This window comes from Colius striatus, chromosome 7 (assembly GCF_028858725.1).
Source record: "Colius striatus isolate bColStr4 chromosome 7, bColStr4.1.hap1, whole genome shotgun sequence".
NCBI lineage: Eukaryota > Metazoa > Chordata > Aves > Coliiformes > Coliidae > Colius > Colius striatus.
In genome coordinates this window covers 20,900,508-20,916,128 of record NC_084765.1, presented here as the reverse complement: position 1 = coordinate 20,916,128, position 15,621 = coordinate 20,900,508, and the positions used below count along the sequence as shown (strand labels likewise).

At 48.3% G+C, this 15,621-nt stretch overlaps 1 protein-coding gene across 1 annotated transcript in view; it reads right to left on the bottom strand.

Annotated features, from left to right (window-relative positions):
• The window catches only part of CPEB1 (cytoplasmic polyadenylation element binding protein 1), a 39,611-nt gene that overhangs the window by 11,613 nt on the left and 12,377 nt on the right, over positions 1-15,621 (bottom strand). Inside the window, exon 3 of the mRNA XM_061999622.1 lies at positions 12,450-12,638. Coding sequence (XP_061855606.1) covers positions 12,450-12,638 — 189 coding nt within the window. The remainder of the gene's footprint in view (positions 1-12,449; positions 12,639-15,621) is intronic.

Below are 15,621 nucleotides of genomic sequence, written 5' to 3'. Positions count from 1 at the left end.
AGCCTCTTCTCCATACCTACATCCACCCCTGGGGACACTGGGAAGAAAAGCTGTGAGTCACACAGCATTTTCCCCTTTGTGCTTGCCTAGCGATCAGGTTGTCTCCCCTGAAGCCAGCCTTCACAGGTAGCCTAGGAAACATCATAAGCTACCAATCTTCTTTGTTATCCTCCCAAGCCAAAGGCATGCTGCTCCATCTCTCCACTCTAACCCACTGAATCTCCTCCCAGGGACACAAGAGTGACAAATTCATTTCCAGCGCATATGCAAGATGCATCAGCAATTTCTGGTGTCAAGAACAACCCTGAAGATCTCAAAGAAAAGCAGCAAGCATCGGGTAACTACTCAGACTAAAATAAGTATTTCTCACATTTAGAGGGGAAATTAATTGCAAGGTCAACAACATCCCCACTCATCTGCTTATACACAGTGGCCCTGCTGGCCAGAGCGCAGCAGCTTGCCAGAGTGCAGCAGCTTGCCGAGAGCTTCTGGAACTTTTCATGCCTCCACTCAGAGCTGCAAGAGAGGCACATGCCAATGTGCCTTTGCAGGGAACAGCAAAAAAAGGAGCTTTTAATAGAAGCTCAGCTTGGACTTTTGACTTGCTACTGCAGCTTTAATGACTGAATCAGAAGCCAGCAGCCTCCATCTTTGAGCATGTCAGCCAAATGCTGACTGCTGTGGAGCAGACTCTGGATATCGGCATAGCACTCCTCTCCCAGTTTGCAGGCACTCTCTAGAGAAGGAGCATTTCATGAGCCACACCTCTTCATTTGAGCTATCAGGACAGCTAAATGCTATCAGGACAGCGCTGTTGCAATACATCCTCTTAAATCCTGCATCATCCTGGGACCCCTAAAGGTACTGCATGAGCATCTCGGATCCAGTCAGACACATTACAGCAGAAGCATGCAGCCATGCCAAGCCCATGATGGTGGTGGCTCCACTGGGCTCTGAGGGCCAACTCTGTCCTATAGACTCCAAATTATCTTTTAAATCTGGTTGCCAGCCACTGAGCTACAGTGTTCAATATGGATTTACCTAATCTCAAACTGATCACTCCAGCAGCACAAGCTGCAACTGGAAAGGTGTCCCAAAAGCAAGATGCACACCACCCAACCCAATCAGTCTCAGAACAGCTTTTTTTCCCTCCCATATGCTGGTCAGATTTGCAATGTAACATTTTCAGCACCTGTCCAGTACCTTGAACTCCTTTCTTCCCTGTATACTATAATTTACAGCCATTTAAGAATTAAACCTTCCTGGTAGCTTTGACCAAACCCATTTTATAAGAGGTATAAAGATAAGTCCTAAAGTGCCAAGCCTACCAGTGCTGACAGCACAGGAAAGGGCTCTGAGTAAATAAGCCACCTTACCACTGCACTAATGACAAATGATGCTTTAAGATCTTGAATAAGGAGACCATTACACACAGAGCATCCACTGAATTTCTTGACAACGAGAGTTGACAAGAAGCTCTGTGACCATTAAGTTGTCTTCTGAATGAATATTTCTGTTTCAGCTTGGGTCTGCAGGAGACCACCCAGTAGAACAAGCCAACATCACATTAGCAGAGCAGTACTGATACTCTTTGACATTAGTTTTAGTTAAGTTACCTGGAAACAGTCTTGCCTAGAGTAAAATACCTCTTGCCTTACAGCTTCCAGATCCTTCAAGGTCTTTCCTCCCACTAAAAACATCAGGGGAAGCCTCCCCACAGAGGAAACCAGCATTTGCCATAAGGCAACACACACCACAGCCTCTTCACATGCCTGAAGGCAGATGTAGCCATATGTGTGCACTCAAACTCCCATTGAAGGGCACAGCAGCCAGGCCTTAGGGGCCTGCAGCACCTGGCACCCACATGCATAACACAGGCCATTTGATGTCACATCTGGCAGTGACACTGAGCATGAGATAATCACATGCATACACTTTTTGAAGTCACACTGTGAAGATGTGCTCCAGCCTTTCAAAGATACCTGCAGGACTGGAAAATAGCCTATTTAGAAGGGATTAGGACTTGTCTGAGCAGGTCTATGGTGCTAAGGCCTCCTGAGGGGCACTTTTGCTGGCTGGCACCACCAGAAGGTTAGACAGAGGGACCTTTCCGTCTTCAGAGGAGATACCAGAAGTTTGGCTGATTACTCAGCACGCGAGGGATGGCAGACTGTCAACACCTCCTTTTCATCCACCAGCTACACACTGGAAGTCCAACCTTTCACCCTGATTCTCCTTGAGGCAGGGTGAAGAGATCGATGGAAAAGCTCTTACCAGGAGAAGCTGGGCAGAAGAAATGTATTTCAGTGCCACTGTGATTCTGCTTCCACTTGTGACACCTGCCATGCCCAGAGGCTGCAGAGCCATATGCACATTTGAGGCATGGAGCAGGCTGGTGGAGGAGGGAAAAAGTGTGACTGGAGACTGAACACAGGGCAGTTTCTTTTGTCATTCATCAAATAAGCTTGTAAAGAAAAAAGTCTGAGTCCTAAACAATAGCCTGCTGCAGTTATAGAAAAAAGCTCATCTGCAGTTTTTACCACCCAGTCAGGCTCTATCCTGGTGAGGTGGGAGCAGGCTGAATGTTTTAAGTCAGCCAAAAAGCAGCACCTCCTACAGACACTAAGCAACTTCATGGCAAAAGAAACATTTGCATGTCTGAAAGGGAAACGGGCACCTTAACCACCTCCTACAGCTACAGTTAATGTCTCTGTAGTTACAGTAGTGACACAACCAGACAAGCTGCCAGAGCAAGTTTTCCCCCTTCATCAGACAAGAGCACTAAGCTGCTTACAACATGACCCACTCACCACAGGGGAAAGGGTGATCAATACTCCAGACTAATCTTAAGTTTTAGCACTTCCCACCTGCAGTCAGAGCCCCCCTCTCTACCTACGAGGAGCCAGAGTACTGGTACCTGAAACACAGGGCACACCAACTCAAACAAGCCCAGATGCTGCAACAACAGATGGGGCCTGCAGCACACTGTACAGGAACAGGTTTTGCTCAGCACAGGGAAGGCAGACCTTGGAATTCTCCTATCTTTATTCACTCCCTAACAGACTTACAGGTGCACCATGGAACAGGGAAATGCTGCAAGGGAAGCAGCACAAAAGTTCTTCCTCTGAAAGAAAGTAGCCATTAGACAGGGCCCAGGGAGATGCAGTGGATCTCTATCCTTCAGCACTCAGAGCTCACCTAAGAAGCAGGTTATATCCCTCCAAAAGTCTTGTCCAGCTCAAATCCTTCCATTATGCCAAAGGAGAAAAAAGTCACTGCTGTTACAAGAAAAGCCACCCCAAGTCAGATGCATGCAAACACCCTCCAGAGCAGTGCACTGCAACAGAAGCATCTTAAACCAACTTCCAACTTTCAAGTGAAACATCTCCCAGAACTGCAGATGTGATCAAACCAGCAGGAACTACTGTACAGCCCTTTGTTTCTGAGCTAAAAAAGAGGAATCTCTACCCTGACAGATTCTTCATTTAGGGCAAAGAAGAACTGAAGATATTCAGGCAGCTATTTCTGGTTTGCTAAGAAAGGGGCAGGGGATTAAAAAAGGCAGTATGATCCCACAGCTGAACCACAGAATTAGAGTCAGGACACCTGAATTCTATTCTTGTTTCTGGCACCAATGTGGTAAATTGCTTCACCAGCATGCCCTGAAAAAAGGAACCACCATCAGAACATTACAGAGCACAGGTCCTCCTCCTGCACCAAGGTAGGAGAACTTAGCTGACAGCAAGCCTTGCTGCTTCTTGAGGCAGGGAATTTACTGCTGTATTTCTGGGAAAACAGATACCCAAGGTAAATATAAAATGAGTAAAGACAGTGAAAACATGCTTCAGGATTAGAAGTAGGTAATTGCTTTCACTAAGCAAACTGCCACAACTGCATTTGTCTTGAAAAAGATCAGAACATTAAAATATAGAAGGATTTAACATACATCATTCCTGGATAGATTTAGGAAGCCAACAGATCCAGGTCAATTCTATACAACAAGCTTCAGCTTTGTGAGCCTCAAGGACAAACACTTCAAGTGCCTCTCTGTTATCTACTGCAACATCCAGGGCACAAACTCTGCAGGATGTATTACTTTCATGCTAACAAGGATGAGACTGACTCACTTTCACTGCTCAGCTGCATCACAGTCTGTGAAGCATTGAGTCCCATCAGGATCCCATCTTCAGGAGAGGATGTTTTTTAGGGTGGAGCAGGCTGTGGGTCATACACCTTTGGGCAATACAGTAGACAGCAGTAAAGGAAGAGTTGAAAAACGACAGGCTTTAGTTCCAAATGCAAGCTTATTTGAACACTGGCACGTAAGCATCACTAATGCATTCAGCTGACAAAAAAAACACCTCATCGCTAGGTTGGCATGGCCAGCATCACCAGTGATGCCCCTTCATCACCCTTCAGAGGTCTGCATGCCTCAGGTATAGAATCACAGCTTCAGATGTTTGCTCCACCTTCCCTCCACACTCTTGGACAGGAAAAAAAAAACAAACGAGCCAGAGGAGTGAAGGGGGAAGCCAGACACTTCTCCAGAATCACCTCTAACAGACGGTGGGTACTGCTGTGTCTGACAGCAGCCTCCAAGCTGGCAGTAACAGATATCATCTGTGATTCAGCTGTTTTTCCAGCACCTAAGGGACCTCACACAAGGCAAGTGAGCGCAGAGATCCAGCTACAAGGTGTTGAGGTGGAAGATGCAACACTGGCTGGTGATGCCCTGTCCAGCACCCCTGCCCTCAGCCAGGCCAGTAATTCAGCCTTGCAGCAGCACTACACAGTGCCTGTGCCGGGACAGCTCAAGGACCACAGCACCTTCTGTAAGTAGGTCACTTCAGAGTCTGCTCAGTAGGTGCCCACTTGAACAGGTCTTGTTCAGGGAACACTGAGGCAGCCCATGGAATACTATCTACAGTCTCCTTGGGCTGTGTCACTCTCCAGCAGCTTTGAGCAGGAGAATGGACTAGATAACTCAAGAGATGTCTTCCAACCTGAATTATCCTACCTCCCTAAAAAGACAGATTGCCAAGAAAGCCTCTTACAGCAGCCCCATGTGCAGTCACCACACATCAGCTGGAGGGACTTCAGCTGGACAAACAGGCCAAACGCTCTGTTGGCTTGCTGGCCCTGCCCCTAGTGTCACTGATGAGAGGCCATTCTGCAACATGTTACACAGACTGGTTATCAGGGCAGCAAGCTCTGCCCAGGCACAATGAAGCAGCAAGGACCAACTCCAACATCTGCTCCTGCCTTGGACTGAACTTGGGGCCTGTCCCACCAGGGCTGGGGAAGGAGAGGAGTGGGCATCACTCCCTTTAACAATTCCCAGTAGGCAGAGACAGAGACTTCAAATTCTTTGCAGAAGTCCAGGCAGTTCCCCCACCCAGCTCTGACTAGAAGCACTCAGACCTGCACGTGCTATAGTTTTTAATGAAGGCAATGAGCCAAAAAACCTCACATTCAGGGCCTCTTCTAGAGAGTTACCATATTACCACAAATGAAGCTGCAATAAAGCCTTGCATGCCTGCTCTGCCCAGCAACCAGGCATCCCAACCACTGCTTAGACAGTTCTCTATGGAAGGGTTGGAGGAAAACCTACCTGCTCCATCTCTCACTTGACTGGCACAATTTCAGGGATGAATCTTGCCCCAGGCCACAAGTTGTACACACCTAAATCACCCTGCTGCTACCTCCAATATTCATCAGGAGAGGATAAAAAAAAAGAGACTAAGTTTCTAGTTGCCTGGACCAGCAGCTCCAGTGGTCCCCTCAGAAGGGACCATGTTTGTTAAGAGTCACTTCAGGAGCCAAGAGGAATACACTACAGGCTACAATTTGAGTTAAAAAAGCTTACAGGCCGGTTTGCAAGCTGTATACATCAGTATCAGCCAGCACTTCTTTGAAAGTTAGAGATCTGCCAGTGCCAGACCATTTTCTTTACCACATCTAATGGCTTTAAGGAGGATCAGAGGCTTCAGAAGTCTATGCCTTGCTTGCACCCTCACTTGCCTGCCATTACCTCCAGAAAGAAGGCAGGCAGCAACAGCCCCTCAGGGTTGTTCCAGAGGCCACAACAAGACCCCTTCCCCAGTAGAAGCCAAGGGGAGGGTTTTGGGTGGCATAGGTCTACATTCACAAGCCATCTCCAGCAAGAGACCAGAGGCTTCCCTGATCCACTTTAATTCAAGCTGGATATCAGCAGAGGTACTGGTTAGATTCTGTTCCAGTTACTCATTTATTTGCATCTTTTTATAGCATCAGCATAAATAAAAATAAATCTATTTAGAAGCTGCCCAAATGGAAGTTCTAAGAGGTGGATTAAGGACAACTTCCATTAGACACCAATTGCAAATAGCTTTGATACTCATTTTACTTATTTGATACATATTTTATTCTGTTGAGGTTCAGACTGCCACAGGAACAAGCTGCAGCAGTTAAGTGCTCCCTGCTTTCTACTCTACAGCACAGCTGGCTCTAGCCAACAGCTCAGAAACATCAGCCCACACAGTGTGAGCAGCCCTTTACTGAAACATGCTGAAGATACAAGTGCCCATTAAGCATCCACACTGAGTACACCCTCAGAAAAGGAGTTAAGATAGCATGGGGCAAGTTTTCAGTACGGCAAATCTCAGGCACTCCTGAAGTACAACCACAGAGCAGGAGACAGTGTGAGTTGAGCCAGCTTTATTCCCGTAAAGCAATACTGTTGGTAACCTCCACTCAGAAGGCACCACAGCTAAGTCCTGACCAGTAGGCAGGTTGCTCCAGAAGGACCAGAGGGTTAATGCACAGCTGCTGGGAAAGCCTATCAGCCTTTTGAGGCCACAAAGAACACTGAACACAGGGATTCAGGATCTCCATTGCCAGAAATCTCTGGTTACATGCTTGTCCAAGTCAGGTGCAGGTTTGAGACCAGCAAGAGATGACCTCGTCTGCTTGCTCCAGCATCAACCAACACCAGCAGGATGAAAGAACTTTCCACTGAGTTTTCCAGGTAGACTCAGGCTGAAACCTGAGTGAGGCTGCAGATGAATGCTTGCAGAGAATCTCGCTCAGGATGAAGTGCTCCCTCCCTGAACCTGAAGCTTCCCTTTTTACTTCAGAACAGCAAAAATACTTCTTGGGTACTCAGGTGACAATATGGAGTTACCCAGATACTGAGGTCTCCTCTGTCAGAATGAGCCTCTGAAGCCTTCTTCTAGCATGAGAAGGATTTTCATTCAGCCAAGCGGGAATATGCAGTTGAGGGCACATCTAGACAGTGACTGTCTTCTGAAGCCACTTGTCCAAAACACAGCAGGTAAAAGCAGGGAGAGACCTGCACACATAGGGTTACAAGGGAGAGTGCTATAGACACTCAACATCACAGCACAGGTTAACCTATCAGCTAGGGGACTTCCCTCACCTAAATCCTCCACCTCTCCCCTAGGGTCTTCCTCAAGCTCTGCAGCTGAACACTCAAACCAACAGCTCAAGAGAAGGCAGTGATTGCTTGGTTGAACTTATTAGCAACAACCACCCCCAGACTGATTAGCAGCTCTCACTTGGTGCCTGCCATCACATACATGGCATTTCCAAGGATAGTCTGAAAACATTGTCCTAGGGCAGTAGCTTACAAGATCCTCCTGCTGTTACTCAAAAGAAAGGCTAGGAGTCCATGACAAGTGTGCTTGCTTCCACACGTTTCTTTCACCCTTCAGAGATGAGGTTTTGCCTTGAAGACTTCAGAGTAATTTGTACTCAGAGGCCTCAGCTATCTGCCAGGCAACACACAACAGATTGCCCGCAGTTCTAGCCTAGCAGATTTTAATCAATTACAGATAATCAGCATGTTCAAGCTTATTGCAGAGAGAAGTTGCTGTGCTCTGCGAAGGAGAACCAAGGGTTGGAGAGATTCAATAGTGCTTCCCTACCATAGGCCATTTCCTCAGCACCAGAGCAACTGGAGCAGGAGGACGAGACAGCAGCAGCCACCCTGAAGAGGGCAAGGATGAGACTGACACTGCAGTCTCAAGAGCAGATCCAAGGAAAAGCTCAAGTCTACTTCTGCACCAGCAGCTTTAAGGTCACACAGAGACAGATACAGCATGGTGGCTCACCTGATACCATCAAGAGTGCTTAACTAGACAGGCCAATGTCCTCTCCAAAAGAGCTGAACCTTCTGAAAACACCCATGCAAGCTAGCATTGCAAACTGAGTGTTAACTGACTAGTTTTAGGACAATTTCCCAGTAGTAAAGTCTGCTGTCCCACATAGGGAGATCCTCCGAATGTAGGGCAAAACAGACTAGCCAGACTGAGCAGCTAGAAGGCTAAAAACTAAACAGGGAGACCCAAAATCTGCACACAGATCTGCCTATGTACTGCTCTTCTGCAGGCAAAAAACTGGATCGAGACCCCATTTGCTTGTGCTCCTTGAGGAATAGGGCAGTTAAGGTAAAGGATGCAATCAAGGGCAGACTCATCTCACTGCTTCTAACTTCTTACCCCTGAAGAGTGATGAGCTCAAAGGTCTTTAACAAAAGCACTGGGTTACTATGAGGCTACTTTAAACAAGGCACACTCAAGCTCCCTCAAAGAATATAGCTAGAAACAGCAGGAATGGAAGTCTTCAAGGGCGATTTCCTATCAAAACCCCTCCCTGGGCCACAGAGCAGGTTTCTGGGACTTACTGAAGTATTTCCATCCTGATAGGTCTAGTGGCAGCAGTGGGTTTAAGATGCCTTCCCTGCTATGAGACAGCAGTTCAGTACCACAGCCAATAAATGAAGGCAGCTCAAGCCTGCAGCAGCTGCTGCCTCCTGTAGAAGCTCTCTCCAGATACCAGCTCCAGGGACTGGCAGTGTATCTGGCACATTCCCAAGGGCTAAGCTTACATCCTTAGTGCATTACAGTGCTGGACCCAGAAGGAAAACTCATTACAAATAACCTTGTCTAGGTGGAAGGGGTTCAGCTACTCTTTGGGAAGGGGGATATAGACAGGATGGAAGTTTACAAGCCAGCCCTGCTGTTCTCTGGACTCCCCCAGCACAGCCCCAGCTGGCAAAAAGCACCTGATCCCACTGCATCAAGCTACACACTAACACCACCGTGGAAGCACAAGGTGACACCAGAGGTGTTTGCAATCAAAGGTCCTTCCCAGGCTGAGAAATCTCCATGTCAGCAGGGACTCTGCAGATGGGAGAGGAGGTTCCAACACATCAGTACTTAGGCACAGGCACTGCAGGGGATCACATCAGCAATATTTTTAGCCTGATTGTTAGTTTTTTTGCATTTCCACCCTTCCAGCCACCTCCCTGTGGGTCTGCACAGTTGAGTCACTGCTGGAACCTTCCAAATGCTTGGGCACAAGTGGCACAACAGCTCTGCTTGATAGAGCCATAGTCCACTGGCTCCTAGAGACAGCCCAGTGCAGACACAGCCTTACCTGCTCTGAGGACAGACTGATGGAGACCCTAGGGCTGGGGGCTAGGCCAGCTGCAGCCTCCCAGGCCTCAGCACTGCGCATCCAAAGCATCCAGACACAGCAGTATTCTCTCTCTTTCCATCACAGTACAGCTAAGGCAACCTGGAGGCATTGGGATCTGCCAACTCCTCAGATCTGTACAGCTTTCAGACACAAACACTCCTCTGCCACTCAGAGTGTTTTGCAGCCTTTCAGAAGGCATTCCTGAACTGCAAGACCTCTCCTTCCAAGAGCTCCCCACTGCCACTCTAGGGCTCTTACAAAGGAGGAAAAGATGAGGCTCTGCAGACACGGAAGGGGCAGACAGGCTGGATCAGCTGCACACAAGCATCAGCCTTTTGCTTCTCTAGCTGACATACATCCCCACAGCTCATGGAGCAGGACAGTAACAAGAGATCAGACCAAGGAATACACCTAGGAAGGGAGGGTGGGATTGAAAGGAAAGATGCAGTCTCAGGACCACAACAACCCCAGCAACACAGCACTAGACCCTCTACACAGCTGCTGAAGGCCAGAGGTTCCTCTATGGAAGGAACACAGCTGTACTTGTGCTGGTTTTACACCTCAGTCATCTCCCCTTTGTGACTCAAGTGGAATACCAGGAGTGGTGAGGAAATAGGCCTCTCCAGACAGTTCTGGGTGCCATCTTCCAGCAGCTGTTTCTACAAGTTGTCAAACACACCCAAAGGGTGCAGCTTACCTGAGCCCTGGGTAGTTAGATCCTTTCTACAACTCTTCACAGGCCCCTGCAGCAGGCAGGAGCTCCAGCACCACACACTGCAGTCAGCAGGGGCACCTGACACCAGATACACTCTCTAAGAGCGGGGAGGTCACTAGAGCACCTTCAAATTATCTCCCAATGAATCTGCCTCCTAAAACCAAATGTCCATCCACCCCCAACAGTGACTTCCCACCCTGTAGGCTCATCCCCACCACCCAACCTGCACAGTGCAGAGTCTGCCACAGGCTTATGCGCACACTGCTCCAGTACTGCAGAGACATCCTCATCTCTGCCAAGAGGGCCTGGCAGGAAGCCAGGCCAGGGAGCACTGGAGATGGCTACAACTGATCAGGTGGGGCTGGGACATCCACACAGAGCAGCCACCTTTGTGTGCAACAGCCCTTTTCTGCAGTGCCATTGTGCATCCAGCCCCAGGTGTTGTGGTTGTTAGCAGCAGATCCATTCAGCGTGGACATTGACAGCTTTTAAGTGTGCTCTTTACAGTAAAGATTCTGTAACCCAGGTTCAGTGCCTTATAGTCTGCTAACAACCATAAAGGGCTCGGCATGTGCCCAGCCCACCACACACTAATAACTTTCATTTCTCCCTAGTCCTTCAACATTTCAGCTGCCAACAAAAGAAGGACAGTTAGAGTGTGTGGTATTCCCTGGTTCATTAGGGGAAGCCCAGAGAACCATGTGCTGGAGCAGAGCAAGGCTTAATAAAGCTACTGCAGCCTGACTGCAAGCAGATTCTAGGTGCCTGTGCTAGGGCCCACATGCAAGCCTGCATGCCAAGTCTTGTGGCAATTAGATGAAACTTGAGTGACCTGTGCTGATGAAGCTGTCATTACAAACTCTAAACACATCAACAAGCAGTTTTTCTTTTACAACCCATGCAGCAACACTCTGTGCTGTGTCCCAGCAGCATTTCTTCTCTCCAGGGCAGCATACTCTAGACATCAGAGGTGGTCAACAGCCTTTCTACACCCCCTCCAAATATCTGCATGGGCAAATCGCACTCCCCAGTCCGCCCTAGAAACTATCCACCTTCCTGTCACAGCATCATCTTTACACTTGGGGCCTCCTGTATCACCCAAGTCTGTGCAGAGATACACTACCCTTTTCACAAAGCAGCACCATGCCACTATAAAGAGATGAGTTTCTGTAGCAACCAGGCTGAACATGTACAAACTCTGCCAAAGCACTAGATCTTTCCATGGACTGATACTTGAATGAATACACCACCACTTGTGAAACTTTTTTTTTTACAGTCCTCAAAGGCCAATAAGTGAACTCTTCCCTATTTCCCTCCTGCTTCAGCACCAGGTCAAGCAGATGCATCAAGTTTGTGCACACAGCACCCCTTTCTCCTCTTTCAACTTTAGAGAGAAGGCTGGTGCCTCTGGAAGAATTAAGCAAACCCTGCATCACTCTAGGGAAGCATCCAGCATCCCAAAGACTCCCATCTGATCTCAGCTGCAAAAGAGAGGATTGATGGGAAGGGCAAAGGAGCCAGCAGTGTGTGGCTGCAAGCCCACACCCTGCCACTCATGAAGGTTTGCAGTGGACCAAAAGAGTTAAAAGCAAGAAGCACTCTGCTGCATCTCCTCCAGCCCACTAAGAGGCACAGATCACTATTTCTAGTTGAATGTGGGTGTGGAGAAGGATCCCTCCAAGTCTTTCACCCAGCCTGGAGTTGCCAGTTGAAGTTAGTTGGGAACTGGCTGCGCCTACCACACCCCACAGGCAGAGTTCGGCAGGCAATACTGCCATAGCAGAGAAGACAGCAGCACTGCCTGGACTATTGCTGTCAGACAGGAGGGTCCTGTCCTTCTGCAAGGATGCAGAGCTACCCGATACCAGGGATTTTCCAAGCTGCCAGAGCAAAGTCCAGCCTCACTCCCATCCTGCGTTGTTCAGCCTCCTGACACCACACTCCCCACCCTCTCCGCCCAAAGTTAGGGAGAAGATTTCTCTCAGGTTATTCTTCCACCAGTGTTACAGAACTGAGCTAAACATATGCCTGGGTATTTGTCTGCAGTGAACTGACAGCAGAGCAGAGGGGGCTGTGGCACAGTCAGCCACAGCCTCCCCAACTCAACTGCCACATTACATAAGCATTACAGGTCGAGATGCCCCCATTGCAAACTGCCAGCATCTCATTACACAACCAATTGTTCTGCTTTAGCTTTAAAAAGGCCAAAAAATAAAAGGAATCCAACAACATTGCTGTGTGTCAGCAGACTCACCGGACTGTGCGCTGGTTTGTGCTGCAGCATCAGAGTCTTGGGTTCTCCAGGGTCTGTCCCACCCTGTCAGGCTGAGGGACTGCAGGCCAAGGCACAGGTCGTTGGTGTCTGGGAGGCAACGGGAAGACTCTTGCATGGATGTGGGAAAAAGCATCCTGCTTGCCCCTGCTTCTTCAGAGTCCTGGAAGTCTGCTCAGATTGAGAACAAACAGAAGCTTGAGAGTTCAGGGCTGCTTTTTTTCTTTTTAAAGAAGATTTCCAAAGCGTTAAGCCCCAAGCAAGGTCTTGTGCCGCTCTGAAGCCACAGCTTCTGCAACTAGCAGTTGCACTCCAAAAGAGAGGGCTACCATATGTCCAGAAATCAGTTTCCCCCTGCCCCCCCAGCCCCTCCACCTTCCTATCCCGTCTGCATTACTGACTGGGTCAGCATGTGACCAGGCTGCTGATGCTTACTGTGCTGACAGTGACGTCACTCAGCCGTGCAAGAGAACTGCATCAGCTCTTACAAAATAAAGGTAAGAAGAAAGGATGAGATTTGCCCTGAAAGACAAGACAGCAGGCAGGAGGACAGAGGTGCAGCTCCAGTAAATCAAGGGAGGGAGGCAGCACAAAAGCGGGGCTCCACAACACGGCACAGCAGACAACAGTCTTGAGGCAGCAACCCCCGACAGCAGCAGCAGAGCAGACAGTTAGTTTTAGTGCTACCCAGCTCTCCTGTCTCCGCCTCCCTCCACCCACAAAACCCAAAAACACTTCAGTCCTGGACAGCCTCCAGCTGCTGGCTCCAATTCAGAGCCCAATGCAAAGCTTCGCAATTCTGCTAGCATAATCTATTTGGTTCAGCTTGGCCACTGTGCCTCACTGACTCTGCATTGTTTACCACTGAGTAACAAGGATAACCTTCAGCCCCCCCACTACACACAGAGAAGCCCATTATCCCAGCTCCAGCCTAAGTGGGCACATCATGCTGGTACAGGAAGAGGACCAGCTGGAGCACAGGACCCATTTCAGATCAGGGGTTTTTCATGGCCTGTTTACCTTCCACCCGCCTGGTCCATTCCCCTACACTGCTTCCCAGCCCTCTCCTTCCCTGCAGGGTGTTCACAAGCCTACAGTACTTGGAGGCATCAGATTCTTGTCTCAGTTTAAGTCTGTGCCAACAATCTAAGGAAATGCAGCAGGTTCACAGTCTGAGAATTCCAGTTTAATGCAGGGATCCGGGGGCTGATGAAACCACAAGATGCTCAGCTGTGTTACCCAAAATCTGAGTCAGAGGGCATTTATAAGCCAGCTACCAAGCAGCAGCAGCTGTCTCCTCCTCCCCCTGCCCCCACACTCTCCCACTGTGCCATCAGATGTACACCTTGCACATACCACTCAGCAGGCTATGCAGTGTCTCCAGCCTGTCACATTATCCCTCACATGCAGTCCTGTTCATCCCAGACAGCTTGACAACATTCCTGGCCTCCTTTGCCACACCCATGATCATATTCCATGTCACTCAGTTGCCTGTGACCTAGCAAAGCTCAGGCAAGGGCTGCTGGCAGTTGGGTCCCCCATGCAAGACACAAACCACTACTGCCACCAGATGTGAGGCCATCACCTTCACTCATGGAGATTTGGGGAATGCCAACATCCACAGATCACAGCAAGTGGGCTGAAGGCCTACAGTCAGGAGGAGAGCAGCTAAAACCATACCACCTGCTGGCAAAGTGCCACCTTCCCCCTCCTCTCCTCTGCAGCCTCCTCCACAGCACTTCACCAGGATAGCATCCATCAGGGTTTGGGGTTTTTCCTACTCCTCTGGTAGTAAGCTGTAGTGCCAACTCAGGCACATTACTATCCAGCACCTGTAACAGCATCAAATGTTCCTACAAAAGCATCACACTGCATCTTCTGCAGGGTATTTCACTGCGTTAATTTATTTCAGTAGAGTTTTCAGATTGCTTGTTTTGGACAGGCCCTATAAACATTTCTAATGCAGCTGTAGGGAAGAGAGGATAAAAGCACACTGCTCAGACAACTCAGTTCCCACAGCAACCATAACTTGCCCATATGAATATGTAACATCACTGTTGATGAAAACACCCAAGTGCTGTGCTGTAGCCCAGATCCCTGACAATAGGAAATTACCTTACTCTGAGGACCAGGATCTCACTAGATTTTATGCCATCTTCAAGATTAAATCACTACCAAGCTTCAAATGCTGGGAAGCACAGATAGAATACTGATAGACAACACAACTTGAATCCTCCCAGCCAGAGTCTCTCATCCAACATCATGAAGCCTACCACTGAAGAAAAGTCACAAAAACAGGGAACAAGTTTACTAGTGGGAGGAAGCACTCATTTCACTGCATCTTCTGTAGCTACTTAACATTTTCAGGGAAAAAGCTGTTTTGTTTAATTGAACCAAATCAGATTCAAGTTCAAGGTATCTACATTTCTCTGATGACTTCCATCTCCACTAAAGAGAAGCTCCCTGCAATTCAGTTAGAAGCAAATTCTACTCTGCTTCTATAACCAGCATTTTTTTAATTAGACCTTTTCCCATCCAAAGCAAAGAGCCGGCACAACCCTGCTTCCCCTTTAATGCTCCCAGCCACAATGAAAGATGTAGACAGGTGATCAAGAAAAACACCAACTTAAAGAGAATTTAAATAGATTTCTGGAATAGTTATTTTCAAATTCAAGGCCTGGAAATTCATTATAAAGCAAGCAATTGTTGACAGCAGATAAAACTAATAGCATACTGGGATAGGAAAAATTTCCTACAAAAATTCAGTCTGAAGACTCATAACATCGTTATGATTAAGGAAACAGCTACCAAATATTAAATAACTTCACTTTGCAACCTGACCCAGCCCAAATGCTTTGCTGCAGACTTTCCCAAGCCACAAGAACCAGCATGAGTCTTCCAAACCTGGATTTCTTGCTGGAGTTGCCACTGGAAACTAACCATCTTGGCAGAGAGCGCCACGCCGAGCTGGCTCATGCCTGAGTACCTGGGAGAGACTGAGTTCCCACCTCCCAAGCTGGTTAGGTTTGATTTCAACAGCATCATGAAAAGCTAGTCCTTAGTAAGATGCTCCTGTGCTGTCTAAGCAGGTAGCTCTCCTGGATGACATCCTCCTGTCTGCCAAGGAGATCCCTGGAACCAGGGCACACTGCAG